Below are 27,855 nucleotides of genomic sequence, written 5' to 3' on the forward strand. Positions count from 1 at the left end.
TAGGGATTCAAAAGAACACATCGCACGTTTGGTAATAGGAAACCTGGAGGAGGATAGTATGGGGAAAGGCAATGGGAGACAGAAAAATGGTGATTGGGGAAAGACAGATGAGGGCCATAGGAGGACGGAGTCTCAGAGGGGAGTAAGAGACAGGAGTGAGCAATGAATGGGAAAAATGAAAATGGAGGAAATCAGAGCACGGAGGAAATGTCTGAGAAGTAAAAGGGTGAGAACGTCCGTGATGGCCGAGAACGGGGCAGGGGTGGATGGCCCGGCGTGCAGAGTCGGCCCGCAGCACGGTGCTGCACGAAGCGAGGGGGCGCTGCGGGTGCGCCCTGCTTAATATCAGAGGGTCCGAGCCGCGACCGCAAGCTCGGCGTGTGCCGGAGCCTCGCTGCACTTTCCCAGCCCCCCTGCCAGCATGAGGGGGGTCGGAGGGAGGGAGGCAGCGAGCGGGACGGGGCGATCGGCGTCCAGCAGCAAACAGCCGCTGCGGAGCCTCGGCTTCCTGGAAGCGGAGCGCAGCTGGGTGGCCAACGGCGGCGATAAGCGGCGGCTATCGGGGCCCTCCCGGCAGCGCGGCCTTTCCCCGTCCCCGACAGCCGCCGCGGCAGCGCTGCGAGACTGCCGAGGGGACGGGTAGTCGGCAGCTGGCCGGGAGCTCTGCGGAGCTGAGCCTGGAGAGCCGGCCCCGGGCGGAGAGAGAGAGGCAACGGCTCAGCCCGCTGCGTCCCGGCGGAGCTCCGGCCTGGCCCCGGCTGCGAGAGGTATCAGGAAGCGGCGTGGCAGCAGCAGCACCGCTTCGGGCATCAGCAGAGGGGCAGCTTTCCAGAGCCGCGGGGCAACTGAGGCACCGGCACCGCACCGGTGAGAGCTGCGGGACACCGAGAGGGGTGCCTGTTGCCTGCAGAGGGGTGGGGAGGGCTCCCCTGGAGTCTACGGGCTGCTGGGATGCTGGTGTTCCTGCGAGGGCTGCACAGGCGCTAGGAGATGCGGGAGCGTTTTATCCAGGGGGAAACACGTTCGTGCCGGGAAACACCTTTGGAGGTCAGTGCCTGGCTGGAGCAGGTGGAAGAATAAAAGAAGCAGGACAATGTTTGCGCCATCCTCTCTGGTTTGTGTTTTGGAGGTGTCACTGTATGGGCTAGTTGTATTTTACTTGCTCCTAAATATGGATTGAAGTTTTAGGTCATGACTGAGTTACAGTTTACTTCAGACAGAGTTTAGTTTCCCATTTTAATAAATTTTAAGTAAGTTGGGCCATATGGAAATTGACTTGTTCATCAAGCAGAAAAATTTGAAAGAATTTGGAAAAATAATGTTACATATTTCTTGAATGAGGGAGCTTGAACCAGAGACAGTGCTCAAAACCAGACCAGTGCTCAAAACTCTTGGTTCCGTCATTTCCTTTATTGGTAACAAGACTTAATCGCTCTCTAACTGTGATTTAACAGCTGTAATATGGGGGCTGCACCTTTTAATGAGAGGCATTACATAGTTTTTTTGAAAAGGCTTTAAAACAAACAAACAAAAAAAGCATAGATCATTTGTAGGGCAGTGAACAATGCAACATATATTTGAGGGAGCATTTTGTGCTGAACGGAGAGAGTTGTCTAAGAAAGATGTGGTATCTAATAGAATGTGAATATTCCAAACTTCTCACTTCTGTTCATTTTTCATGCAGTTGCTCACTTTCATGCTGCAGCCTTGATTTCTGTGGAGTGGATGACATAAGTGCTACATGTAATAGTGCCAAAATAGGGAGGAGGTCTTACAGAGGGGCAGACCAAGCTCACTTAGGGCCTCCGGTCTGGAGAGGAACTTTTCAGAGATGCAACATGTGCAATGTGGTGGTGAGCAATGAGCTTGTTAAAATTTTCCTCTAGTTAGGTTCTGGATACTGTTCAGAGGAATAAAAAGGCATCTGTGAGTTGGCAACTCCTTTGTGTCTATCCTGTGTCTCTATTCTGTACTCTGTTCTAGAGTCAGTAACTGAAGTGAAGGAGTGGCATTTCTGGTAAGAGCTTGGAGCCAAGAACGGGGAAATATAGGCCAACAGTGTGTTATGCAATGGTATTCCCTAAGGGGCAGTATTAGGACATGATTTCCTTCTGTCAAGATGAAAAACAGCAGCAAAGTTGCTCTGCAGTGTTCTGCCGTGGGTTGCTCCCTCAGGAGCAATTCAGGCAGGGACCTGGGACCATGTAAATAGCAGATCCACCATCTACTAGTATCGTTTTGCACCCTTCCACAGCTAATTCCTTCTTAATATTCCTTTGCAACATCCTTCCTTATAAAGAACCTGGAAGGTGGAGTGGGACCATTATAGCTAAAAAGGAAGTCAGTCTACCAGGAGGGGAAAGTTTAGATTTTAATGCATCTCTCTCCCAAGCACCAAAAGAGTGATGATGTAGAGTTGTAGTGCACCAGGATAGAACAGAGACTCTGAGTATAGAAAGTTATACCGAAGCAAGGGAGTGAGAAATGGCTCAGAGGGGCTCATAATTATGCCATTTGTATGAAATTAACAGTAAGACTAGATTGGAAGAGAAATAGACATTTTACGTAAAGTAGTGGATTTAATATTAGTTTAATATGCACGCTTGACCTTGGCCTAAGGACTGAGCAAAAGAACAGACAGAGTTGAATTATCCAGGATGTTATTGGCCAGAATGTGATTTGAAAGGTGACAGGCTGGTGACAATCCAGAATTATATCCAAAGTCGTGCTAAGACTGTCAGCCAGCCTCTGTTGGCTGCAGATGCTCAGAATCCTTGGTTTAGTTCTGATCATAAGATGACACCTCTACTAGTACAAGAAAGACATATAGGTTTGTTTCAGACTTAGCAATTTTTATCCACTTTTTTTCAGGATTTCAGTTTCTGTTATCAGTTTATGCTCCCTAAGAGCAGATTGTTTTAAACCAATGTATCTTCACATACTTGGTGCCTGAAACCATAATTTCTATTCAGTTCAACATCTGAGGTGAACAAAAAAAACTATGTGCATCTTTGTGCACAGTTCTACCCTGTGATTTTGGAGAATGATAAGCAGAGACTGCTAGACCGAGGTGCCCTCTTTTATTATTTATTTACTCATTTGTTACTTGCTCTCTGTGAAATTTGTTTTTTTTTTTTAAGTCTTATTTTACACTGTTATGCTGCATTTTGTATAACCATACTTTCAAAAGTTCCCCAGTTTGGAAATATATAACTTATTTCCTTTGTTCCTCATTCTTTATACAGATCTAGGATCTTTTCCATTGTTGAAAATTGCTTGTAAGCGGAAGTATTGGAATATGTCAATGTGTGCAGGAGGTATGAACAGTTAGGTATGCTTATGAGAAAGTTCCACCTTCTTTTAAGTGTCCTGGAAGAGAAATCTGATGAAACCTAATCAGTCTTGGAACTGAACTGCTTACCATTGTCACACATTTGAGTTTTGGCAGGTTCACAGGCATATACATCGCCAAACAAGATCTGCCGCAAAGATAAGAGATTCACTTCTCTCCAGCATTCCTTATTCAGGCAGAACTCCAGTTTTGGGTGTGGAAGGAATGCAGAACTGGGCCTAGAGCTTGTGTCTGCGCAGGTTAGAAGTGAACTTTCAGTGTAAAATTTGGATCTGAATCTGCATCTGTATTTTGCTGGATGAATACAGACATTTGGATGCAGCTTTCTTGTTTGGGTGTTCTTTGGGGCTGAGTCAGTCCTTGTGTTTCTGAGATGATCCAGACTTCTCTGTAATTAGTTTACATCCCTTCTGTTTGATTCCATGAGAAGATAGGTAAGTCTGTCTTTAGGTAGCAGAGATTTCCCAGACAGATATTGTAAACTTTCAGTACCTATATAACCTAATACCGACATAGAGTTTTCTTAAAAATGTCCTTTGGGCCTGAAATGCCTTGTGCTTGGTTTCAACCCAGTATTGAATAAGACCTGGAAAGTCTGAATAATGTCAGTTCAGCTGCATTTGAGTTATTCAAATGCATTTTAAAAATATGTACTTTCCACTTACATTTTTTCCATAATTCTTTGCACTTACATAACCTCTATGTAAATTGCCACATTTGAGAAGAGGAAAAAAGTCATCCTCCAGTGCTAGGACTCAACAGATAACCAAATGGGGAGGAAACTGAGAGACCCCAGTGTGCTTCAGGGTTACAGTGTTTACTGTGCAGAGATAGCATGAGCAGGTTTACATTTCTATTAGTGCAGGCAAAATACAATGGAAATAACATTCAGTTATTGTCATTGGATCTTACTCCTAATTCCACTGGGGCTGAGTTGACCCTCCCTTTTCTCTGGAGTGTTCACATTCCAATGTGTTGTGCCACCAACATCATTTGTTAACAAATGAAGAATTTAAATAACATTAGAAAATCAATGCAAACAAACATCAGAAGTGCAAAACAAATAAGTAGCAGTGCAAAGTATCTTAAAATAGTTTGAGCATGAGTTCTTCAAGAACAATAACACAAGTCTAAGGCATGTGTGCTCTGAAAGAGGTTTGGAAAAGAGCATGTACTGCATATTCTGGAAAAGTCTCTGGTCCGAACATACTTTCTGCATCTACCCAGACTGACTTATATCTCCAGATCTGTAGTAATATGTGGTGAATCTTTTTCCACAATGCTTGTGAATTTGTCTCTGTTTGTAGATTAATATAAAGCAATGAGCAAGTATACTATAACCTAGAATTGTCAGATTATCTTTACAGTACAGTAAGCCTGTAGCTTATTATAAAATATCTCTCTTGAGTAAACCAAATCATTTGGAACATGATGCTGTTTTGTCTATTATATCAAATGTATCGTGTCATTGCTGCTGTAAGTATGTCTGGATTTAATTCTGGATCTGGATTTGTATGTTGCTGGGGTTGCTTGTCAGCATGTGCATCTTGTATCTGAATGGCTGTTTATGAATTTTGAGGAGTGCCCAAGTAATTTTCTGCCAATACAGTCTCTGGCTGTACATTCTTGATGGTTTTGTCGAGGAACACAAATGTGAGTTCGTAAGATCAAGGATCCATGTACTGGTTTTTGGAGGGTCATACTGCAAGTGAGGGAAAGCTGCCGGGGGACATGAGGAGATAGAAGAACATCACAGGGCCGTACTGTTCTATCAGCCAGGCATGGTTCTTCATTAGCAGAAAGGCTTATCACTGTGGTGCTTTTCAGCCTTCTGGATGCTGCTGTCATCATATCAGGCTCATTTGACAAGGTGTGTGATCACTGTCTTCCACAAATGATGCCTGCCTGATACTAAAGATCAGGTCAGTGCACACGTGGTTTAATGTCACTGGACTCATAACAATACTGTGGTATTTAACTGTTTTGCCTGTGTGCTGTCCTGAAATTTAAAGCTATTTGATTGTGATTTCATTGATCAGTTCAGCTTCTTGAACTGTCAGTGAAACCGTAGCTGCATGAATATAAACTACGCATTTGGCCATCTGTCTTTGCTTTAGATCTCTTTGCAGCTCTATGAACTACAACTAAACACAAGCCTACCGTCATTTTCCTACAAGCCATGTTCTGAAAGTGACTGTTATTTGACCTCATTCTTATAGCTCAGTTGGAGCTCATGAATTAAGGATCAGTATGTACAGTGATATGATTTGACACCTCCCATCTTTTTCTCATTGGTCATATGTAACAGCTCTTCATGCTCTTGAGTGGTTTTGCCTGCTAGCATTACAATTCATTCCATCCCCTCTGAAAAGGAACTGGGCGAATTTGCTTAGAGGGAGAGCTGTTCTGTATGGTGGTACCATCCTATTCTGCAGGGGTGCTCTCAAATATACAAATATAGTTGGTAACAAAAACTCAGTCAATTTGCATCACAAAAATAATTATTGCTCTATGAGGCATGAAGAATTTGCACAGATTTTTTTTTCCAATTGAGAATTGTAGATGTTCTACACTTGCTTTCTAGCCATCGAAAGGTCTGTTCTGCGCTTAAATGTAACACTACTATATCTTTGTCTCAGATGAGTATTTTTAATGGCATAGCCATATGACATTAAAAGCTTTTGCAGCTATATTTATGTATGCCAGTGTAATTTATTCTTTTTTTCATGATGCTTTATAGCAGTACATCTGTACTAACAAAGTCAATTTAGCATCTTAAGTAATGCAAGTAATGCTTCTCTTCATCTGTAAAGTTCCTATCTATGTTGCAGATTCCTGCTGTCGTAGCTAAATTGGGTATGGATTGTGTAGGATGATGTCTTTGACCATCATGGTTGAATTAGCAGAAGATGCATATATAGAAACTGTTACAGTGCACAGTGAACTTAGTATAGAGGATGCTGATAGAAAATACAGCTTTGTTGGATTGCTTTGTTCCTTCCAGAAGCATCTTAGTAGTAAATAATACCAGTATTCTGATAGCAGTGAGGTGCTGATAATGTAGCTATACACTATTATTTACGTTATCTACAGTCTACTAATACATTTCAAAATTATTCTAGATTTATTACACACCCAAAGTTTTCTGGTGAAGCTCTATAGACTTGTGTTATGAAGGTTCTGGCATAGCTATGAGTGCCAAGAGAAATGCTAAAATATAAAATTCAAAAAGATTAGCTCTACTAGCAAAATGCTCGTATAGAATGCTTCTTTTGCCAGAATTATCTGCATCTTTTGAGGTAGAAGTAGAAATAAACTGTCAAAAGTACTCACTTATCTCTTTTGTGGGAATTTTGTTGTCATACTTCAGCATAGATGCAGAGTAAACCGGTACAAGGTCTAAGGAAAACTCCCTGGGATGCTGAAAAACATGAACCACTATGCAGCTGCATATGCAACCACTCTGCTAGTTACAGTAAAATCTTTGAGTCCTCGGGGAGCAAAGACTAGAGACTTGAGACAGAGATCTGATTGATTTTTTTTTTTTTTTTTTTTTTGATGCACAAACAAAATTCATTTTCATGAGTGACTCTTGTCACGTTTGTTGATGGTATTCATGACATTTCAAGGGACCTTGAAATTAGATTAGCACTTGGCCTAAGCACGGTTTGAACTCAAGTGTTTCTGCTACAGAGCAACTTCTGCTTAGCACTTCAAGTTATGTGTATCTTTTTTCCAGTGAGTAGCTCACTTGTGCTTATTCTTGGTGACTGAGAAGAGCCTGTCACTACCAGGAATTTATTATCTCTGGCAGAAGTCTTGTTAATGTCAGTTATTGATAAGTGAGAAGGTAAACATGCGGCTGATTAGGTGCTGCACTTTTAGTGCTTTACCACTAGTCTGTTTTCATGCCACAGCACACAGTGGACCTCCAAAGAAAGGTTCTTCTACTGTACATTATTTTTTAAAATCTTTTTTACTCTGTGGTTTTGGTTTCCATTTATCTACTTTTTGCTCCTTTCCAAAGTAGATCTATTTTTTTTTGTTTGTTTGTTTGCTAATTTCACTGGCATGAGAGAGATCATTTTCTTGTCTTGCTAGGAATACTTCTAAGAAATACATGGCAAGTTTAGTAACTTCTAATGAAGAATGAAAGGAAGATTTCACATACCAAAACAGACGCTGTATTTGCTGACTGTGAAATATTTGAATTTAAAAGCAGTAACAAAATCACAGGGCTGAAGAAAGGAAGTTTGTGGAGGCCAAGACAGTTGTGAACTCTGTAATCAGTTGTTCTGGTGGAAGGCATCACCACACTCCTTTAGAGATCTCTTGTCAGAACTGTTTATGTCAGCTCTCCTTACCCAACTTTCAGGAAAATAAATGTTTTAGAATAAGCACTTGAAACAGCAGTCTTTGCTAAGCTAACATTTTTAGACTGGAATAGGTTTAAGGAGCAGTAGGTTTAACGATCAATATAGATTATCTTGGTCTTGCAAAGTCAAACTCTCCAGAAGTGAGTCTGTGAGTTTAACTCTTTTGATTTATGATTTTGACAAGTGTATCGTTGTAGTTCTGTTTAGGTCTGAAATAATCCAAAAGTATCTTCCAGGCAGAATCAGACTGACAAAACTTGAAGATCTAGTTTAAAAGTAAATGCAATCTGGTTTAGACTGCGTTTTGATTAACTATTCATTTTACCATATGTACCCTAATATACATTACTCTGTCGGCTGTTTCCAAAGCAATCTACTTTAGAGTGTTTAATATTTAAGGACCAATTATCTCAATTTTGTTTTGTTTGGATAGTTTGCAATTAAGCATTCTTTCAAGTGGGCTTTATTTAGCTAATTCCATCACAAAAATAAGATCTAGGAGAATGAAGAGAAGTTCAAGCTAGCCAATGTTTATTTTTACTATTAATAATTTATATTACCATAGTCCCTAGGGGAAGAAGGGCCCCACTAAACCCAGTTTGCTCTGCGTGTAATGACCATGTCTCACATAGTCTTAAACAGCAGATGGTTCTTTCTTGCTGCTGTGCATCTGATCTGTGCTGTAAGGGAGCAGATTGATGAACAACGTATGAAGACAAATCAAGAAAATTTTTCTAAAAGATTTCAAGCTAGGAATTGGAGGGGAAACCTGATGCATCTTTTTATAAAAAAATCAGCACTGATTCATTCTTCCAGTATGGGACCAAGTCATGGTCACAACAGTTTCTTCGTTCTCTGAACGTGTCTGTGGGAGCAAGTTTGAGCAGAGAAGCAACGGTGCTAAAAAAAAAAAAAAAAAAAAGATTCTGAACTAGCAGCATAAGACTCCATATTTTAAGGCTGCGCTGGTAGGCTAAGTTAATTTAAAAATTATTCACTTTCATCACATTTTCATCAGAAACTGAGGTTTTCGAAGCATCTGATCTCCTTTCTGTTTTACAGAAGCCTTGAAAAATGTGATTTAGAGACTTCTTACTCTTGCTAAATGCAAAGACACAGAGAACCAGATCCTGAACTTCTATAAATAGATTGATTACAATAGAGTTACAGCAGTTGATATCAAATGAAGATCTGGCCTTCACTTTATGGGATACTCCTGTGAGCTGATGGATGGAACTGAAACTGGGGTCAGCAAGGCTGCAAAATGGGAGAGCCTTGACGTCAGCGCAGCTGTGCAGATTTTCTCAGTGGATTTACCACCCTTCTCCCCTCCCCTTGTGTGGAGGCACCAGTCTTTTCTGCACCGTTTCCAAAATTTCAAATTCAAAATCTAGACAGAAATGTTCCTGTCCTATCTGTTCCATATTCCTGCCCTCATTAGTTCAGTTTAAAGGGAGTAAAACCTCTGTTTCCAAGTACAGCTGTGTGGTATGTATGCTTTTTTTCTCCATACCGAATCTCTAAATCTGGACATTTAAGACAGATTTTATAGGAGCCGGAGTTGGGCTGTGCAAAGTTCACCTCATTAAGAGCAAACTCAAACCAAATAAAAGCAGAGAATAACAGCATAAAAAATGTGGGCCATGAATGTCAGAGCATATGTATTAGGAACTGGTAGGAAATGAAGGGAAAAGTACAGATATATACACATAAACTGGAAGGTTGGGGTTTTTTTTCCACAAGGAAATGTACATGGCTATGGAGTGTCTACAGAAAGGCAACTTTGGTATAGTGTTGGTATGCTATGACACCTTCCCTTTAGAAAATATGAATACAAGCCTGTGTTAGAAGATACTGTGGAAATTCATCCTAGATAAAATGTTTAAATATGCCAAATTATTTTTGGAAATTCAGCTGTTAACTGATGAGAAACATTCTTGCTTGTCATAATTTTGATGTCCCTTTCTAAAAATTACACCCTTTTCAATTATCTTAAAATAGGTACCAAGATTCACTAATCAGTACTGGAAATACCGACTGAGAAGAAAGTGAGTCTATGCCTACTCAGTGTTAAAGAAACTATTGTGCTTTAAAATACCACTTCTGCACAAATACACACACATATATAAGTATATACACACATATATAAGTATATAATACTTGTATATATTTATATATGTGTGTGTGTGTATATATATATATAGTGGATTCTACTGAAGCTTGGATCTGGGGCTTTCTGCAACCCTAAGGCTGTGATAAGAGACATTTCTTATTTCATAATTGACCTGGCAATTGGCTTTTAGCAAGCTCCTGCATTAGCTGGTGGATGGAGACATGATCTCATACAGTAAGTCTATCTGTACATATATTAAGGCATAGATTGTGAAAAGCAGGGAGAATGAGAAATATCTTACAGAAGAATTTTCCTTGGGGGTTTTAATTAAGAAGGAGGGACTTCCCAAAGACAGAATGTAGGGTTCAGTGTCTTGCTGCTGGGCAAATTTTTGTTTGTCAGAAATGGAAGAGCCACTTCATTGCTTGTAAATTGCTCTCTCCCAAAGCCATCTGCTTCTTCTCTTGTTAGGAATTTGTTTTTAAGTATTCATTTAAAATGTAGCTCACTGCAGAGTCAAATTCTGCCAATGCTGAAAAAGCTGCAAGTCAGACTAGCGTGTGGAGCCTGCCACATTCCTCAATCTCTGATTCAAGCTCGTGAGTTTGTCATCGGGTTTGAAATTGAAACCAGAGAATCTAGGAGCAAGCCCTGTGCTCATAAATCAGCTGATAATGGGTGGACTGTTCTGTGCCTTTCCCTGAAGAGGAAAGCAAAACTTAGTGCAGAAGTACTCACAGCAACCAGAAGAACTGTGATGTCTGCAAAATGTGGAGAAAGTGCATGTGGCTACATGAACGTGCCACGTACTGACAAAGGAAATAAATGGGGATTTTGGCTATGTGCATTCTCTAATCTTTCTCTTATTACAGTCAGTGTGCGATATGTGACTAGGTCTTTATTGTGCCTCATTTGTTTGATGTCTGTTGCCACTAGAGGGAGGTACAAAACTGACCACAAAATTGTGCCTTGAAAAGTATTTTCCAGGTCATTAACTGAATATGGGCCAACTTTTGCTGCCCAGATTCTAGCGGAAGTCTGGAATAAATGACTGATTGATTTCCTCTGGTTGTGCACCACTGTCACTGAGATTAGAACTTGGGTCTATATGCTTAGATGAAAAGTAATTGGAAATACAGTAACATATTGAATTGCAGGCTTGAAAAACAGGTCATCTTGGACCTGAAAGTTGAGTCCTGTGTTCAAAGAGCTACACTAGAAACATTACAACAGAGACACTACTTCCAGCACAGGAGAAGCTGTCTGAGGTAACTGCTAATGATATTTAAATTTATTGCTGCGTGGCAAACTTCATTTCCAGAAGCTGGCATAAAGCTGTACAAAGGCCTAATGACTAAAGCAGTAACTTGGATCAAAACTGTTTATCAAAGCTGATTTTGTCTTTATGGCTTGAATATAGCTAGGAGAAAAGTATGTCAGAAATGTAGTATTTAAATATATACTTAAGAATTGAATCTGCCCAGAAAAAAAAAAAAAAAATCAGAAGTACCTAAATGAATAATACTTTGAGGCCCTATCTTTCTAAATAATGTGAAATGGGAATATAGTACTTATTAAAAATCGGTGTAACTAGATCTTAGGATCTTAAGTTATTATTGAGATTGGTGTCATATTCCCAAGTAATTTGGGATGTTGAAAATACAATCAGACAGATGGAAGTGTGGTGAAGAGAAAAGGGCCTGTCTAACAATCTGAGTTAGACGTGTTTAGGCCAAATAGTTGTGGAATGCATGTGCAGGTGTGTAGAGAGGCAAAATCTTCCATTTGCTGCAAAGCTGCTTTGTAATTGCTCATATTGCTCAGTCTTAAAAGTGCATAAATGTCTGGTGAATATGGTAGAAGAATGATTGCTCGTGGATCTGTATAGCTATGTCCACTGGACTTCACAGCACCAAGATAGTTTCCTGCTTGGATTGCATTTTTCAGCAAAGAAATCTGAGCAAGGTCAGCTATTTACTGTGTTTTCTTCTCGTTATAGGAACCAGAGTGGAGAAAGAGGTGAGCAGGAAAATTGCAAAGGAAAGGCAAAATTTACTTCTTAGTGGTTCAGAAACGGACAATACAAGTACCAGGGGAAAAAATATTGAAAAACTCATTGCAGGCAGGTACTTCTCTCTGTTACCATTATCTGTTCTACTATATAAATCTGATAAAATATCAAATATACGTTTTCCATTATTTGTAATTGCCTTGTCTATATGGTGGCCTAGTTACAGGTTATATGTGTTGGTGTGCCAGATGCCAGTTTTAGATGAATGATATCCAGAAATCAGAATTTCTGTGTTGTAGTGGGTTACATAAAGCCTATTCAGATTGTTCTGCAAATTTTCATGGAAAGGATGTATCTGAAGAAAGGGTCCCTATTTATGTTTAAAGCTGCAGTAAAATAGTTGTATTGAGATGTAGCGTCTAGAGCACTTTGGTCTCCCTAATTCAAGTGTCTATTAATCTCTAGGAAAATAGCCAGATAAATTTTTCTTAGTTCTGCCAAAAACAGTATAAATAGAATGTTTGTGTGATAACTGAACCAAAATGCTTAAAAGTTAAGGGGTTTTAATCATAAATTTGGAATGTTTTTCTAGCAGATAGACATTGCTACTGAGGTCAGTGGTTTTTCTAAAGAATGCTTGAGAGCAAAGATTAAATATAGTGTTTATTTTCCCACTGAATTCAACACTGTGCTGTACACAGGACAGTCACTTCATTCTTTGTTCTGTCAGTCTTCATTACATATAACTTTAGAGTAATTAGGGCTGAGTTGTGACGCTATCACATCTCAGGAGTTTCATTAACTTTAAAGGTTGGTTGTTTGGATCTCCACTGCTGCAAAGTAAGTGCTGAGACCTAGAAATTTCCAGATTGTTCCAAGGGGCATTAAAATCACTGGAAGAAGCTCCAGTTGTTCAGGCCAAACATCCCTAAGACTTCGTTCTGAAAGTTTGACGGTATTGTATGTTTCTAAAGTCCTTAAATGTTCATATTGTGTTAGTCATATACAGTGAAAACTGAGGTTTGGGAGAAATGTTATAGAACCAACAATGGCAAATTTGTATGGTTATCATGGTGGAGAATTGAATGTTCCACAACCGCGCACTAAAAAGACATTGTAGTTAGCAACTCTCCAATGTAAGGATCTTCCTGAGAAGAGGGTTATGTTGTGAAAATACATTTGTTATGTGCAAAATTAAATTAACTCAGTCAACAAGAAGATAGAATGGCTCTGTCATCCTCCGAGGTACAGCTAATGTAACTTTTCAAACAAAATTATGTATAAAAATAACAGCAATAATAAAGGAAAACATTAGCATAAAGTGGCATAAGACGAACTGTCACAATCATGACATGTATCCAGAATCACAAATCGGATCTTAAAATCACTTTACATTGATCGTTAGTGTTGAATAGTCTTTTGTTCTTTGGTGTTTTCTATAGTAACTAATAATTTACTTGATTTCTATGTGGTTTTTAGTCTGTGCTGCTGCTGCTTGTTGAAGCCAGTGAACGGTGGGTACCAACATCCTAATGAGATACGGAACTTCTTGTTGCCCAGGCTATCAATGTGATGCAAGTTTCCACAATTAGCTGAAGGAAACAGAAGTCTGGTACAGTTTTTTGCAGATGCACGACTAGAAGGAAGTGTGTGTCTCCTATTTAAAAGGTCATCCTCAAATGGAATGAATCCAACGTTAAGAAAATACAAATACTTTACTCTAGCAGTAGTTTACCAAGTTTAAGAGAACCTCTTGGAAATACTGAAAGAAAGTCACGGCTACTAGTTTAAAGTGCAAAACACAGCAGAAGTATTTTGCAAGAAGTCAGTGAGTCATGTTTTCCACATAAAATTGTTGAAGCCATTGTGCCCTAAAACAATTAAGTATGTGACTAGGGTAGGAAAAGTTTAGCCACAAACACAGACACCAAATTTTGTTTTATAGAAGATGAAGGTCCTTTGGCCTAAGTAATCCTCTGGTGCTAACTGAGGAGAACATGCAGATTGAGCGTACTCATTGCTGCATAAAAGCTCACAAAAGCTCACGTTTGACCCTGTATATCTGGATAATTGGTCATACTGAGGGTGAAATGCTAATAGTCTATTGGGATGTGGCAAGTCATTGAAATACAAAGTTCAAACAAGCATACTGCCTTAATTTTACAAAAAAAAACAAACAAAAAAAAACTCTCTTGATTTATATTATAAATATATTTTCTAAGACCTGAAAATCTCAATCATACAAAGTTGCAGGTATTAATATATTTGAGTACATTAGTATCCAGCAGTTTGTAGGTCTGTTTAGGATTCAGAAACATTATAAAACTTTTTGAAGATGCTGTGTTTTATTCCAGTTGTTCAGTGTTTGTATTGCCTCTGGCAGTAAACTCCTTCATTTTGGCCGTTTGTTTTCATGCTCCACATATACCAGCCTCATGCTACTGTATTCACATTCTGTGCTTTTCGGGAAGATTGAGAGTGAGGAAGTACCTCTGCTCCCCAGGGTATAATCCTGGTATTTAAGAGTTTTGAAAACATTGGCCTATGGAGCAGAGAGTACACCTTTGAAGACAGAAACTCAGCTTTGTCGAAGCAGTGTGGGGGTATCCTTATCTGATTTATTCTTATCCTAAGGGGACAGTTGAATTTGAGACTTGTCCAGATGCTGTTTCTCAGGGCAGTTGTAACATAGCTCAGCACTTCTATACAGATACTCTGGCTAGCAAACCCATATTTAAACAACTGCATTTGTAAATCTCTCCTACTATTAAAATGTTGCCATGACATCCTTCTTATGGCCCTCTTGTCTGATTCTATGTATGAAATGAGCTGTTACATTCCTAGGTTACTACCAATATTATATATGCAGGTGAATACCATGAGGTATTTGACTTTATCAATTATTCAATAAACCACATATATCAATAAATCACATTATTTAAAAGTAAGAGGGTGCTTTCCTAACATTATTCAGTTTCTCTCATTCTTAAAGGAACTGTGAAAATGTGCTTGAGAATTGCATTTGAATGTAGGTGTCAGTGGCAGCTGGGCATGACACTGATAGTGGCCTTGAGCACTGAGCATTGTGCTGTTAAAAACACAAACAATCTACAAGTATTTGTAAGTGCTTATGGCTCTGCATAAGCGAGATCCAATTCATCTTTCCTCTCTTTTACTGATGTGTGTGTCAGAAATTGTATTGGGTTTATTAAAATACATGTGGCAAATCTAAGCAGCTTAAGCAATTTATTTCTTTCACCAACTGAGGTTTGAGAGTCTGTACATTTCAAACTCAACTCCTCACATCTAGAATTCAGTACCACACATTTTTACTTCAGGAGTATATTCTTTTACTTCATTTTCCATTTCCCATTCCTCGTTAAGGGTTTCTCTGTTTTAGTTTCTTTCATATATATTTATTTGAAAAGCTTCCAGTCTCACTTGATAAAGTCCTTAGGAGCCCTGTAAGATCACAGAAGATCACATGCATTTCCTCCCTCCCATTTACTCATGAAATAAACTTCCCAGGTCAGGGAACTGAGGGATTGATCCTGGGAATCTGGCTCAGCCTTCAGGAGGGATGTGGTCCGTAACTGTGAGGCTATTCCTTTCATTTCTTCCTTTAACAGCTTATTGTGCAATGATATTTTTCAGTAAGTTGCAGAATTTTTTTTAAATATAACAATCCTGTTGATGGGGTAACTGTTTACAGACAGAAACATCTGAAAACTAGAGGAAAGAATGGAAAATATTTTGAAACCTCAAATCTGATCTGACGCAAGTATGCTGTCTGATTAGGGGTGTTAAGGAGACATCACATTGTTTCAAGACAAGGGGTCTGAAGAGGATGATAAAAAGGTGATTAATGTGCACTTATATTTGTGTATGTAACAGATTTGTTCATGCTACTGAAGCTATGGAGTTCTGTGAGCTTCAGTGCACTGACATACAAAACCACTAGCTATCCCCAACATTTTTCTTCTGTTTAACAAACTAGGTAGCTTGCAAAGCACATAGCTGTTTACCTCAAATCTGTTATTCTGACATCTTGTTCTAAAATGTTTTGTGTTTGTTGGTTGTTTTTTTTTTCTTTCATGGATTTATTCATGAGCTTGTCAGAACAGGGAACGAAATAGGAGTCTTTGACCTCAGCTTGTAGCCCTAACTGAGTGGCTTCTAAAGAACTAATCAATTCTCACTACTAACAGAAACCCATGACAACTTTAATTACTACTTTGTTGGATAAGGATACCTAAAGCATAGAAACTTACAGTAATTCTCTATATACCTGTAGACTAGCCCAGATTCAGCAAAGCACTGAAATCTCATCCATCTTGGATAGTCTAGTACAACCATTCAGTTCTTTATAGGCAGTCTGGAAGAATGTTGAGTTAGATTGCTCTCCAAATTAGTGGCAAAGCCAGAAAAAGTCTTATCCTGACACTTTGTGCCTTCTAGTCTGAATTCTTTTCTGTGATTCTATGATAGCTGTACTCATGCTGCTGGGATAATGTAGGGACACAGGGGTTTAGTGGAAGTGCTCCTTCCCAGTATCTACATTGATAGACTGGGTGATCTCACTAATCTTTGAAGCACATTCATAATATAGGAAAAACTTTTGCATGGAGCATCTGCATTTAGAGCTCTTTGTAGAGTTTGTTCTTCTCTATGCAAATATATATCATATTTTCTTTAATTCAGTGAAGAATTCTCAGTAATTTCAAATTGAGTTTTGTGTGAGTCAGAAGTAAGAACTAAGAGTAAATTAGGGTTTGGCCCCCATTTTGGCCTCATTAAAACCAAAGCTACTAGTTGTGGTGTTTACATTACGCCAGCTTGAGGGGAGAAGGAAGGGAATTCTTCTGTATATTAACTGTCTGGGTGATTTTCTGCAGCTGCTTTGAGCAGTATGTCTGTTACTTACGTTGTAACTTGGATTCTATAGACACATGGCAAAGAGCACAGTTCTCCAGAAAGCAAGAGTTTGGCTGATGGAAAACAGAAAACAGCAATCTGAAGGAAATCTTGCTAGAAGAGGAGCACGAAACAGAAATTTACTGTTGAAACCAGACTTCTGCCTTGGGCTTAAGTACCACACTCAAGCCAGTTCTGCCAGACTTGAGTGTGGGTCTGCACAGATGTAAGGAGCTACTTTTTGGACCTAACTAAGCCACGAGCTTAAGTATTTTTCTGGCATTCAAACTGATTTGGAAATACGTGGGTTGGCATGAACTCCTTAAACAGTGGTACAGTTACTGGGCTTTGTTAAAGTCAGAAATGCAAACAGCCTCTGAGCTGAGGTTGTTCAGGCTTTTATGTAGTTAATTTGTAAAACCAGTCAGCAATTGCAGAGGGTAAGAGATTTCATTTCAGGCTATTCAGTAGCATGTTAGTTGTATTGTGGATTCAACAAGACCAAATGCTGGGTCCTGCACTTTGACCACAACAACCCCAGGGAACACTGCAGGCCTGGGGCAGAGTGGCTGGAATACCATGTAGAAGAAATGGACCTAGGGGTGTTGATCAACGCTCGGCTGAACATGAGCCAGCAGTGTGCCCAGGTGACCAAGAATACCAATAGCATCCTGGCTTGTATAAGAAATAGTGTTGCTAGTGGGAGCGGGGAGGTGATTGTCCTCTGCACTCAGCCCTGGCGAGGCCACACCTTGAGTACTGTGTTCAGTTTTGGGCCCCTCACTACAAAAAAGACCTCAAGGCCCTGTAGTGTGTCCAGAGAAGGGTAACGAAGCTGGTGGGGGGTCTGGAGCACAAGCCTTATGAGGAGTGACTGAGGAAACTGGAGTTGTTTAGTCTGGGGAATAGGAGGCTCAGGGGAGACGTTATTACTCACCGCAACTCCATGAAAGGAGGTTGTGGTGAGGTGGGGTTTGGCCTCTTCTCCTGCATGACTAGCAATAGGACTAGAGGGAATGGCCTCAAGTTGTGCCAGGGGAGATATAAGGAAAAATTTCTTCTCTGAAAGTGGTCAGGTGCTGGAGCAGGCTGCCTAGGGGGAGGTAGTTGAGTCACCATCCCTGGAGGTGTTCAAGAAACGTTTTGATGTTGCACTAAGGGACGTGGTTTGGTGAGGAAGTATTGGTGCTAGGTGTGCAGTGGGACTAATGATCTTGGAGGTCTTTTCTAACCGTGGTGACTCCGTGATTCTGTGCATGGCAACAGAGGAAACGTGTATAGCAGACAAGTGTTTTTTTTCTATTTAATCTGCCTTTTTTCTGGCTTTCCACTTTATTGCAGCTCAGCACTTGCAACAGCGCAGTCTAAGCCTGAACTGCCAAGGTTTCAACTTATTTATTTTTCTGTTCATTTCAGAATCCAGCAGACTTACTGATTGGCGGTCATGTCAGTCAAACTCACATTCGTCTCTTCTGGTGATGGAGGTGGTATCAGTAGGAGTTGTTCCTTCACTGGATTCAGCACTGTACAAAGCAGAAAGTTAGCGTAAGTAAAGCAAACAAACAAAAGTCTCAATAGTATAGCTAAGGTCGCTATCCAATCTTACGGTTTTCAGTCCAGCACAGTAATTGCTAAACCAGCCACCACTGTTTTTCCCTTTTCGCTTATCATATGTTGTTGTGTAGCATTGCTTTATGCAGATGACTGTCCAGCTTTTCCTCTAGAAGTGTTCTTGTTCTTCTGCGTTTAGTGATCCCTGTATAGCCTATGGAGTGCTTTTTGAAGATGTGATATACAAATGCAAAGTAGTATCATCTCTGGCTACCAGTGCCTGCTAGAGTAATAACAAAGTAAATTATTTCTAGATATCATAGAGAGTTATTGGAAAGTACGCCTCTAAAAGTATTGTACTAAAAAAAATCCAAGTGTGTATCACTAGAATTCTGAACTTGTTTAGTAAAATGTATTTTCAAAGAACCAAAGGACTGCATTAACTTTTAAACATATCATAGTAAAGTACAAGGTATGAGTGGAAATGACATTCCAACATGACTGTGATATGATCAAGAAGTCTTTATATTGGAGTAAATCAATTTGCGGGGGAAGCTGGAAAATAGTACTACACCCAGCAAGAATTAGGCATCTAAAATTACACCAATGATCTTGAAGAAGACACTGGTAATAAATTACATGAACAGACTTGAGCTCAAGCACACCGTGGGAGTTGTAGCAGGGAAGGGATCTACCAGGAAAGGGGTACAGCTGTTTCTCCAATAAAGAAAGTCTAAGAATGCTCAAAACAGAAAAATTTCTTTATCCCTTAAGATTAATCTGTTATTTCTAGCTGCAGTGGTTTTCTAGCCAAATGCCTATGCATTTTTCTACGCTTTTTTTGTTGTATTCCTTTTTGTTATTTAAATGTTCAGTCAGACAGTTTTGTTCAGGAATCATGACATTAAGAGTGATCTTTGTACTAGCTACTCAATCATAACCTGGCAAATACCCATGAGCCTTCTCCAGCGTGGTGAGTAAGTTTTAAAATCACCCTCTCCTAACAGTTCTCTCTCAGGCAGTGTAGCAAAACACAGCAGGAGACTGCAGGGGCCCTATGCAAGGTTTATTCAAAGGATGACACACAAATCAGGTCCACATGGATTCTTAAGCAGATGCTAAATGTACTTTTGTATTTGTTTAGCAACTTTCTGAAGCTCTCAATCAGACACACTATTTAATTTTTCTTCACAGTGGTCTCCACAGGAAGTGTTATTATTGTTATCTATAAAATAGGAAATCTGATACTTACATTACTAAGTTCATAAGGGAAAGCGGTGACATAACAGCCACCTTTAAGTACTGTCCTTAAAATCCCAACCTAGCTATTCAGTGTTTCTATTCAATGTATCAAAATGGGATTCTAAACATCAGTGCACTGAGCATGTATTGGCTATGCCACTCAGTAGAAGATACTGGGGAAAAGTGTGAGTTTTAAATCACAGTCCATCCCTATTTATTGCTTACATGCAATCCTTGAAACTGAAGGGAGGTGGTTTCTTAAATTCAGGCTTTGCAGCCTGAAACTCTGAAGGTAAACACCAAAGCCTTTCATCCCCAAACAAACAAACACAAGAATAATTTGGGCTTTTAATTTCAAAAGATAGAATTATGTTCTGTATGGTATCTTGCCATTTAGAATACTCATCTAAAATATGAACACGGATGCTATTTTCTTCTTTGCATGAAGGAATTTTAATTGGAGATTCCAGGAGACAGTTTTAACTGTTGTTATTGGCTGGACTGTTACTTCCAGTGTTATTCCTGTTGAAAGTCTCTCACTTTCAACACTCAAAGATATACTTATTTGAGAGAAATACTCAAAGATTTGTTATTTTAGAGGGGAAAAAACCCACAATGCTATCAATGCTATTGTGGATTTTGATTTAGCATTTATGTTCCTTGGTATAGGTAACCTGAGCTCCAAATAATTTGGTCGATTAATGCTTTACTCTAAGTCATCGTTTAAAAAAAAAAAAAAAAAAAGTCACCTAAGATAATCATTGGGGTGAAGAAACTAACTATCTAGTGATGTTTGGCAGCAGATTAGATGTTAAAAGAAAAGAAGCAGAAGCTGAGCACTAGGATAATTAAGGTAGTTACTGGAATGTTTGTAGAATAGGACTGGGGACAACTCTCAGGTCTGCTGTATAATTCCATCACCCAGCTTGATAATCTTGTTAGGCACTGAGTCACATGCCTACACCTTAAGGCAATCAGTGGATAATTATTAAGTCTATTTGAGTTCACCATTTCCCCAGGTGAGCTGAATTTAGGATAGGGATAATAGAGAAGGTGGAAAGCTTCTCTGAGTGTAGCCAGTTGGTTCAGCTTCATGGAATAGGAACCTTCTTTAAGACAATGTTATTTTAGAATCCTGGCTTATGGGGAGTATTAACAAAGCTAGATAAAAATAATTGGGACTTAAAAGATTATATAGATAGAGTTAAGCCAGGCAGTAACCTGACAGTCTGAAAGAACCGTTGCAAAGAGTTCATTTTCTGCTTCAAATACGACAGATATATAACTAATGGCTAGAGTGTTGTAATTCCTCAGGTTAGTGAAAACCTATGTATAGGACTTCTGTTAGAGACATTATTTAATTTTGTTTTTGCAGTTGCTTTTAAAAGTAAGTGCAGTGTTAAATACTAGAAAGATCACCTTGATAATTGTATCTCGTATGTAACCTGAGCTTGGTAGTAGGCTTTCCTATAATGTGCTGACGCTCTAAATGATCCTTTAAGTGGTCGATGAAGGTTGGCAAAGAAATCTAAAGGCTTTTTTATGTTAGTTTTGTCACTCCAAAAGATAATAGCTTATCTAGCCTCTTGCTAATGTTTTCAGGCTAATCATGTGTGTTTGTTGTGCGCTGTGTACTTGTGCCCAAGTGCTTAGAAATATAAATTGTTTAGTATTTCTCTAGAGTTTACTGGTAGCTGGAGAGCAGAAGTCTCCTGAAATCTACTTCTACTTCTGGTTTGCAGTTGTTATCAAAGGTTTGTTGCCTTACTTTACTGGATTGCAGATGAGAGAGAATGAGAGTGATCCTGTCCTGCAGCATGACTTACATGACTGTCTCTGTAGTTGGCTCAATAGCTAGTGTGAATGTGTGTGTGGAATCAGAGACTTAGCTAGTGCTAAGCAAGTCTTAAGACAAATGCTAACAATATGACTGTTTACCATTCATTTGCCTGAAGGCTCTTCCTTAAGTCTGCTTCTAGACTGTAGAAAGAGCCATTTCTTAGATCTGTTGGAGCCACAAAAGAACTTGTGTCTTTTCTGCATTAGATATTTAAGGTTGTGCCTTAATTTTCTAATATTATCTGTGAAAGTGTTCTCACCGTATCAAGAGCTTTACTGTTTTCAGCAAAGCTACATGGGAGGGGGCATATAACTTGCAGCCTGGAAACACTGTAGGTTAGATATCTCTCTTCTTCTAGGTGCTGCATTTTTCATCTTTTCCTTATTTCCTTTCTTTTCCTACAGAAAGTCTCTTGGCAGAAGCTCAGTGAGATCAAGAATGTCACTGAAATCCCCCAAGGCTTATTCTTCATTGCAGAAAGGGGCAGTCATCTGGGATCCAAAACCACTGCAGGTGAAGAAAATTTTTGAAGCTTTGAAGAAAGGACTTAAGTAAGGACTCTTTTAAATACTGTAACTTGTCATACCTAGTCTTGCTGCTTAACTCTGTATATCACATTGTTCTCTGTCTCCATCTGTCATACCTAAATTTACATAGTAACTTCTCTAGGCACTGGTTTGAAATTTTGGAAGACAACAGTTTCATTTGTGCTCAGCCAATCTGCTCGCAAACAAAATGTTCTGGGTCCTCTGATGTTTTTGTTTGTTCCTTGTTTGTTAAGCTTCTTTAAAAAAAAATCAGTGACAAGTAAAACTCTGTTGGGAAATTGCCTATTATTTGTGGAGCAACTGAGATATCTCAAGAAAGGGAGACTTTCAGAGGATACAGAGTGGGAAGCAGAAAGCCTGAGGATAAAGCAGATAATTCAAGAGCGATAGGACAGCTGGATTTTGGAGGTGATTTGAAGAAAGCTTCTAGAGGAGGAGCTATTCACAAACTGTTTCTGTTATCTCTATACTAATAACACGACACATAGGATATTATAGAGCTGTTGTAAGGGAAAGGTCTAAGCAGATCCATCTGAAAAACTTAGTTGACTTGAGGTGATGAAACAAATCTGTAGTATAACCCCATCTTCCAATGGCAGTACTAACAAGATTAAGCTCCTTACTTCAATTTTATTGCTTTAAACCTAGTACTGTTTCAGAGTTTTGATCATAATTGACTGCACGGACAATGTTGCATTAGTATGAACTTGACTAAAAGGGATGAAAGGTCCAATTTGTCTGTTATCTCTGCCTGGCAGACGTGGGTATGTGCAACAGGCATGGCAGAAATCAAAGAGAGGGCTGGCAGTGTGAATTTGGGGTGTTCTGGCTTTGAGGAAGCTGTCAGTGTCATCACTGAAATGTTGATGTTACTCAGTGCTTAAATGGCAAATAAAATAGGTGTGAGCTTGCATTCTTGGTATTACAGACTGTTATAAGATGTAGTGATAAAATGCCATTTGTCTTCTTCTTTGACTCCATCAGTGACTAAAACTTTAAATTGCATCCTCAGACCTTACTATATGAAAATATACATCTTAAATCATTAGAGTTTATGTCAGTGAACCTGGTCTAATGTTGTAAGAACTTCATTTATGCTCTAAGGCTGCTGTTAGAAAATAAAATAGCATCCCTTGGATTGCAAAACTTGTAACTTTTTCCTGCTGGCATCCCATGAAGTTTGTTCCTGTATTTTTCTGTTTTCCTCAGAATTTTTCTACTGTGTTAATTCTGATCATAGTTTTCTTAAGAGCATGAAAAGCACTCTAGTAACTTATGTACTCACAAGTGTCACTTTCTTTTTTTCCCAATAAAGAAATGGTCCTAAAATAAATAAAAGAATCAGTAGATGTCTTATTAGAATTTAGACTTAAAACAAATAATGGAATTAAATGTTTTTGCAGAGTTTATAATTTATCACAGTTTAGGGAGGAGAAACTATAAAGTGGATCAGAGTTTGTTCCCAGTTCTGCAGGGAGTGCCGTGTGATCAGACTCCTGCCAAAACTGAGTAGCTAACTAATTGACTAAAGTAACCTACAGACAACTGTATCAAATGGCACTATGAAGTCCAAATTTTAAGTAGATACAGACTAAGACTGCTTGGTGCTGGAGTAACTTGAATTTTTAGTACAGAATGTTTTATGTGTTTTTTTTCTATATAGTCTTAGCAAATAACTCTTCTGTTAACCATCTGGGTACCATTCCATCAAGCTGGCAGCATTAATATGCTATAACCTAAAAGTGACAACGCTCTCCTAAAAGGAAAGCAAACTTTCCTGCCAGCAGCCCTGGATGCTCCTACAGTGAGCTATTAATGGGCAAGTGTGAAAAACAAGCAGCTGAATGCTCAGCCATTGAGTATCTTGGGTGATCTGATATTGTAACAGTAAGAGAATTAAATGCATCAAAGCAAACTTGAAGTGTAGTTGACTATTGTGAAATTATTTTAACTGCTCTTTGACGGAGTTTTACGTAGTATATACCAAGTGGCTATAATTCCCTTTTAAATAGGAGAGGAAAATCTTACCTGCATTAAAAGCAAAGTTGGAAGGAGATATTCTCAGCAGAAATAGTTAAAGGCCTTATAAGAATTCTTAAGGGCCAGCCTTTGCATGCATGCAGCTGTAAAGAAGCCAACTGGCATCAAGTTCTTCACGCTTTGCAAAATAGTTCCTGCTCTGGAAAAAGTGACAGTTGCATTAAGGAGCTGTCTAGCATTCTAAAAGGTGGTATTCAGTTCTGCATACTAAAACAGTGGATGATGTCTCCCCTACCTTACATACAGAGTATTTCTGTAAGTTTCATTCTGTAGTGCAAGTGGTTAATGCTGAAGGCTTTTTTTTTTTAAGATGGAGTTGATCAGTGAAGACTTGCTCTTCTCTAACTGTAAGAAAAGACTTGCTGAATGAATGAACTGATTTTTCTACCTCAAAAACAAAGTATTCTGAGATTTTAGTGGGCCTAGGTTCCTCTTTTACAGGTGCTCCTTTATATCTGTCTCCTGATCCTCTAGAAGTAACTTGGCATTGAGAACAAATACTTACCAATGGAAACTGCCCTTCATCATCTGTTGATCCATGTCCATCTGTAAGGCCATTCATCCCTCTAGAAAAGAAAATAAATTTCTAGAGAAGGAATTTGCTTTTTAACATTCTGCTGAAAAAATCTTTGAGAAGGTATCTTAATGAATGTACCAGAAGAATGTAACTGTTCTGGTTTTCTTCCTCTCCAGTGAGTACCTGGAAGCACATCAGACTGAATTGGATTATCTCTCTGATCGACACAAAGATACAAAAAGGAACTCCAGATTGGTACGTTTCTCTTAATACCTAAATGAATTTTAAAAGGCTGACACAAAAACAGATAATATCTCTCACATCTGTAACTCTCAGGGGTTTTCTAGTTAAAGCACTGAAATGAGATCCAGCAAATCATCACAATCTAGAATTTATGAAGTAAATTATGTTTCGATGTAAACTTGAAGTTTCCCTCTTTCAGCATCCACCTTAGTTGTTTAGATCACGCTCCTTTTCTTACTGGGGTTATGTTTCCTCAAGTGTGAAGTAGAAAGACCAGGCATCGTTTGTAATAGCTGTTGAATGTATCTTAGCAATATAGATTCTGCTCTGTTCACAACTCCCTAAAAGTACCCTTGGCAACAGTGCTAATGAAAAGATAACTTGCTCATCAGTATTTCTTTCATTCGGGAAGTGATAGGCAAAAAAAATAAAGTCTTATGCACCATGACCAATGTCCAAGTAATTGTTACATCTAAAGGTGAGAGGGCTGCTGTCTCAATTCAAGCATCTGTGGGGGAGATGGGGAAGCAAACCAACCACACACAGAAAACAAGACTACTTCTAAAGTTTTTGGGCTGTCACTTTGTAGTAAACAATACATATTAATTTAGTGCATCTAGATTAAATGCATGATGAGTTCTATCATAAATATAAAAATGTTACTGTAATACAAATATGTGATCTCCTGTTCAATTTGTGCTATTTGTCTTTCAGGCCTTCTACTATGACCTTGATAAGGTAAGAATTGTGAGTATTGCGAATATGGAAAAAGTAGTGATGATTACTGTGTTACTTAAAGACTTGTTTAGGAAATACTGAAAAAACTAATCAAGTTCGTTCTCTCTCTCTCTACCTACCTACCTACTTCAAAAGCAAATTCGCTCTGTGGAGAGATACATTAGAAAACTGGAGTTCCACATAAGCAAAGTAAGGGAATTTTGTCTTGTATGCGTGAGACATTTCTATATAAGCAAACTCTCTGAATAGAAAATAGTTTGATTATAGTTTTTCTGAAGACAAATGATACTATATACTTTCTGAAAGCTATAACCACTCTGTTATGGAAGAAGAGTATTTTTATTTATTTTCTTGAATGTTTCTATGCAGGCTGAATGTTTGCCTGTGAAACCACTTTGCATACTCTGCCAGTTTTTTCAGAAAGTACTTAAGTTTGCTTTTAGGACATTTACATGTTATCCCCCATCACCTCTGAAATGTGCATGTCTGCTTCTAAAGGAATTAAATCTCTCCTTAGGCCTAGCTAAAGGTGTAGGTGTGTTAATCTGTTTTAAGAGAATAAACTTCCTGTTTTGTGAGTAATTTTGCCCTTAACAAAGTGTCACTCCCTGTCTTCTAGCCTAATAATTGAGAAATAATTTACTCTACAATATCCCATTCTCTTTGTTTTCAGGAACATCTACAGTTACCTTTCTACCAATCTGTAAAATGCATGAGTTGTAGCATGTTGCAATACTAACAGAATGGGTTTTGTTTGTGGGTCTTTTTGTTTCCCCCCTGCTCCATTAAAAACTGACAATATCCACAAATCTTAAAGGTAGAAGAACTCTATGAAGCTTATTGTATCCAGTGCAGACTACGAGATGGGGCCGCTAATATGAAACATGCCTTTTCCTTGTCTCCTTCCACCAAAGCCTCCAGGGAGAGCCTAGTGGAGCTCTATAAGAACTTTCAGGAGTGTACAGAGGTAGGAAATACTGGTAATATGTAGCGAAGACCTGACTGCTGCTTAGCAAAAAAAGGCAGCAGGAGTTGTTGATGGCTTTTCCAGTAAAGGGGATTTAGAAACTTAATATGTGACTAAAATACAGTACGTAACATGAACTGAAACTCATGAGATAAATGCCTTTTAGGCAAAGCTCTGGTTTCCTCCCTGTTTTTGTCCACTACTCAATTTGGCTTCAAGTTCTCATGAGGTGGAGGGTTGGTTAGACTTAAGGTAATATGGTTAGGTTGCAGTTGGACTTGATGATCTTTAAGGTCTTTTCCAACCTGAGCAATTCTATGATTCTATGAAGACAAATGAAAAATTCATTGCATTTCTGCTGTAATGCTGGTGCCCATTGTGACTTCTGTTGGAAGTAATGTGATAAGTATTGGATTCAAAATGTGTAAGTTATGCTATTTTTCTAGAACAAGCAGTGGAAAGTGAGTGAAGATGAATTGATAAAAGTGTTCCACTGTTTTGTGGAGAGGCATCACAATTTTCTATCTTAACAGTGGTATGAATGGTCTCTCCATTGACCTCTACTAGTGCAAGTGTTAGTCTGTTATATAAAATAAATAATATAAGGCAGAGTCATTCAAAGATAGCATAACAACATGACATGTATGGACAGGGAGCTACTCTATTCACTCTGCTTTTCAGTCCTAGTTGACTATTCAATCTTTCTTTTAGGACATGTGCTTCATAGAAGGGGCGTTAGAGGTCCATTTAGGAGAGTTTCACTTGAAGATGAAAGGTATGTTCTTGTCACATTTCTTTCAAGACTCATTAGTTCAATAAATAGACTCTAAACGAATCAGGTTTCTACCTAGGAAACCCAAAATTAATGCGAGTTGCTTCCAGTGGTTTTCTACATCTGACCCTGACCAGAATTTTTGGCAAACCTCTGTTTGCTTCAGTGCTGTAAAACAGATGTAGAATGTTATTTTGTATTTATTTGAGTACAAAAGCTGACAAGGAGTTTTGGCCCAGTGGGATAGCTTCTGCATAAGGCTAAGCACAAAGAGATATTGACTGGGTCACTGAGGCTTTGTTGGGACACTGTAAAACTCTTCAAATATTAGAAGCTTATCTTCTCTTTTCAGGCTTGGTGGGATTTGCACGTCTCTGCCCAGGTGACCAGTATGAGGTGCAGTATATAATGATTCATTTTGTCCTTTATTTTATTGCTGTGAGTTTGCAGCAGAGAAATTGGAGAGCAGGGGTGCAATGTGTAGAAGGCAAGTGGGAAACAGGCTATGATAAAACTGTGCACTGTCTTAGTGAGGGCAGGGCTCTGGCATATTCAGTGATTACTCTGGCTTGAGACTGAGTAGAGAAGGATGTGAGTTAAGTGTTATGAGAGGATTTGAAAGATGGCAGTG

The 27,855-nt window shown here is 39.0% G+C and overlaps 1 protein-coding gene across 28 annotated transcripts in view; it reads left to right on the forward strand.

Annotated features, from left to right (window-relative positions):
• Nucleotides 1–27,855, forward strand: part of FAM65C (family with sequence similarity 65 member C) — a 229,984-nt gene that overhangs the window by 8,118 nt on the left and 194,011 nt on the right. For 5 of the 28 annotated variants that reach the window (XR_006931879.1, XR_006931882.1, XR_006931883.1 and 2 more), the window contains exons 3-12: nt 10,999–11,109; nt 11,841–11,963; nt 18,183–18,311; nt 21,804–21,950; nt 24,681–24,759; nt 25,462–25,485; nt 25,621–25,674; nt 26,303–26,452; nt 27,164–27,227; nt 27,577–27,620. Coding sequence is in view for 7 of the 28 variants with exons in the window: in XM_040650768.2 (XP_040506702.1) it covers nt 18,211–18,311; nt 21,804–21,950; nt 24,681–24,759; nt 25,462–25,485; nt 25,621–25,674; nt 26,303–26,452; nt 27,164–27,227; nt 27,577–27,620 (663 nt within the window). In the remaining 21 variants the exon portion in view is untranslated. Of the gene's footprint in view, nt 1–609; nt 868–2,039; nt 9,777–10,998; nt 11,110–11,840; nt 11,968–13,331; nt 16,993–18,182; nt 18,312–21,803; nt 21,951–24,680; nt 24,760–25,461; nt 25,486–25,620; nt 25,675–26,302; nt 26,453–27,163; nt 27,228–27,576; nt 27,621–27,855 lie in introns of those variants that run through there. The other 23 variants (XR_006931869.1, XM_040650768.2, XM_040650771.2 and 20 more) reach the window with 15 other exon arrangements.

Source organism: Gallus gallus, chromosome 20 (assembly GCF_016699485.2).
Source record: "Gallus gallus isolate bGalGal1 chromosome 20, bGalGal1.mat.broiler.GRCg7b, whole genome shotgun sequence".
Classification (NCBI taxonomy): Eukaryota; Metazoa; Chordata; class Aves; order Galliformes; family Phasianidae; genus Gallus; species Gallus gallus.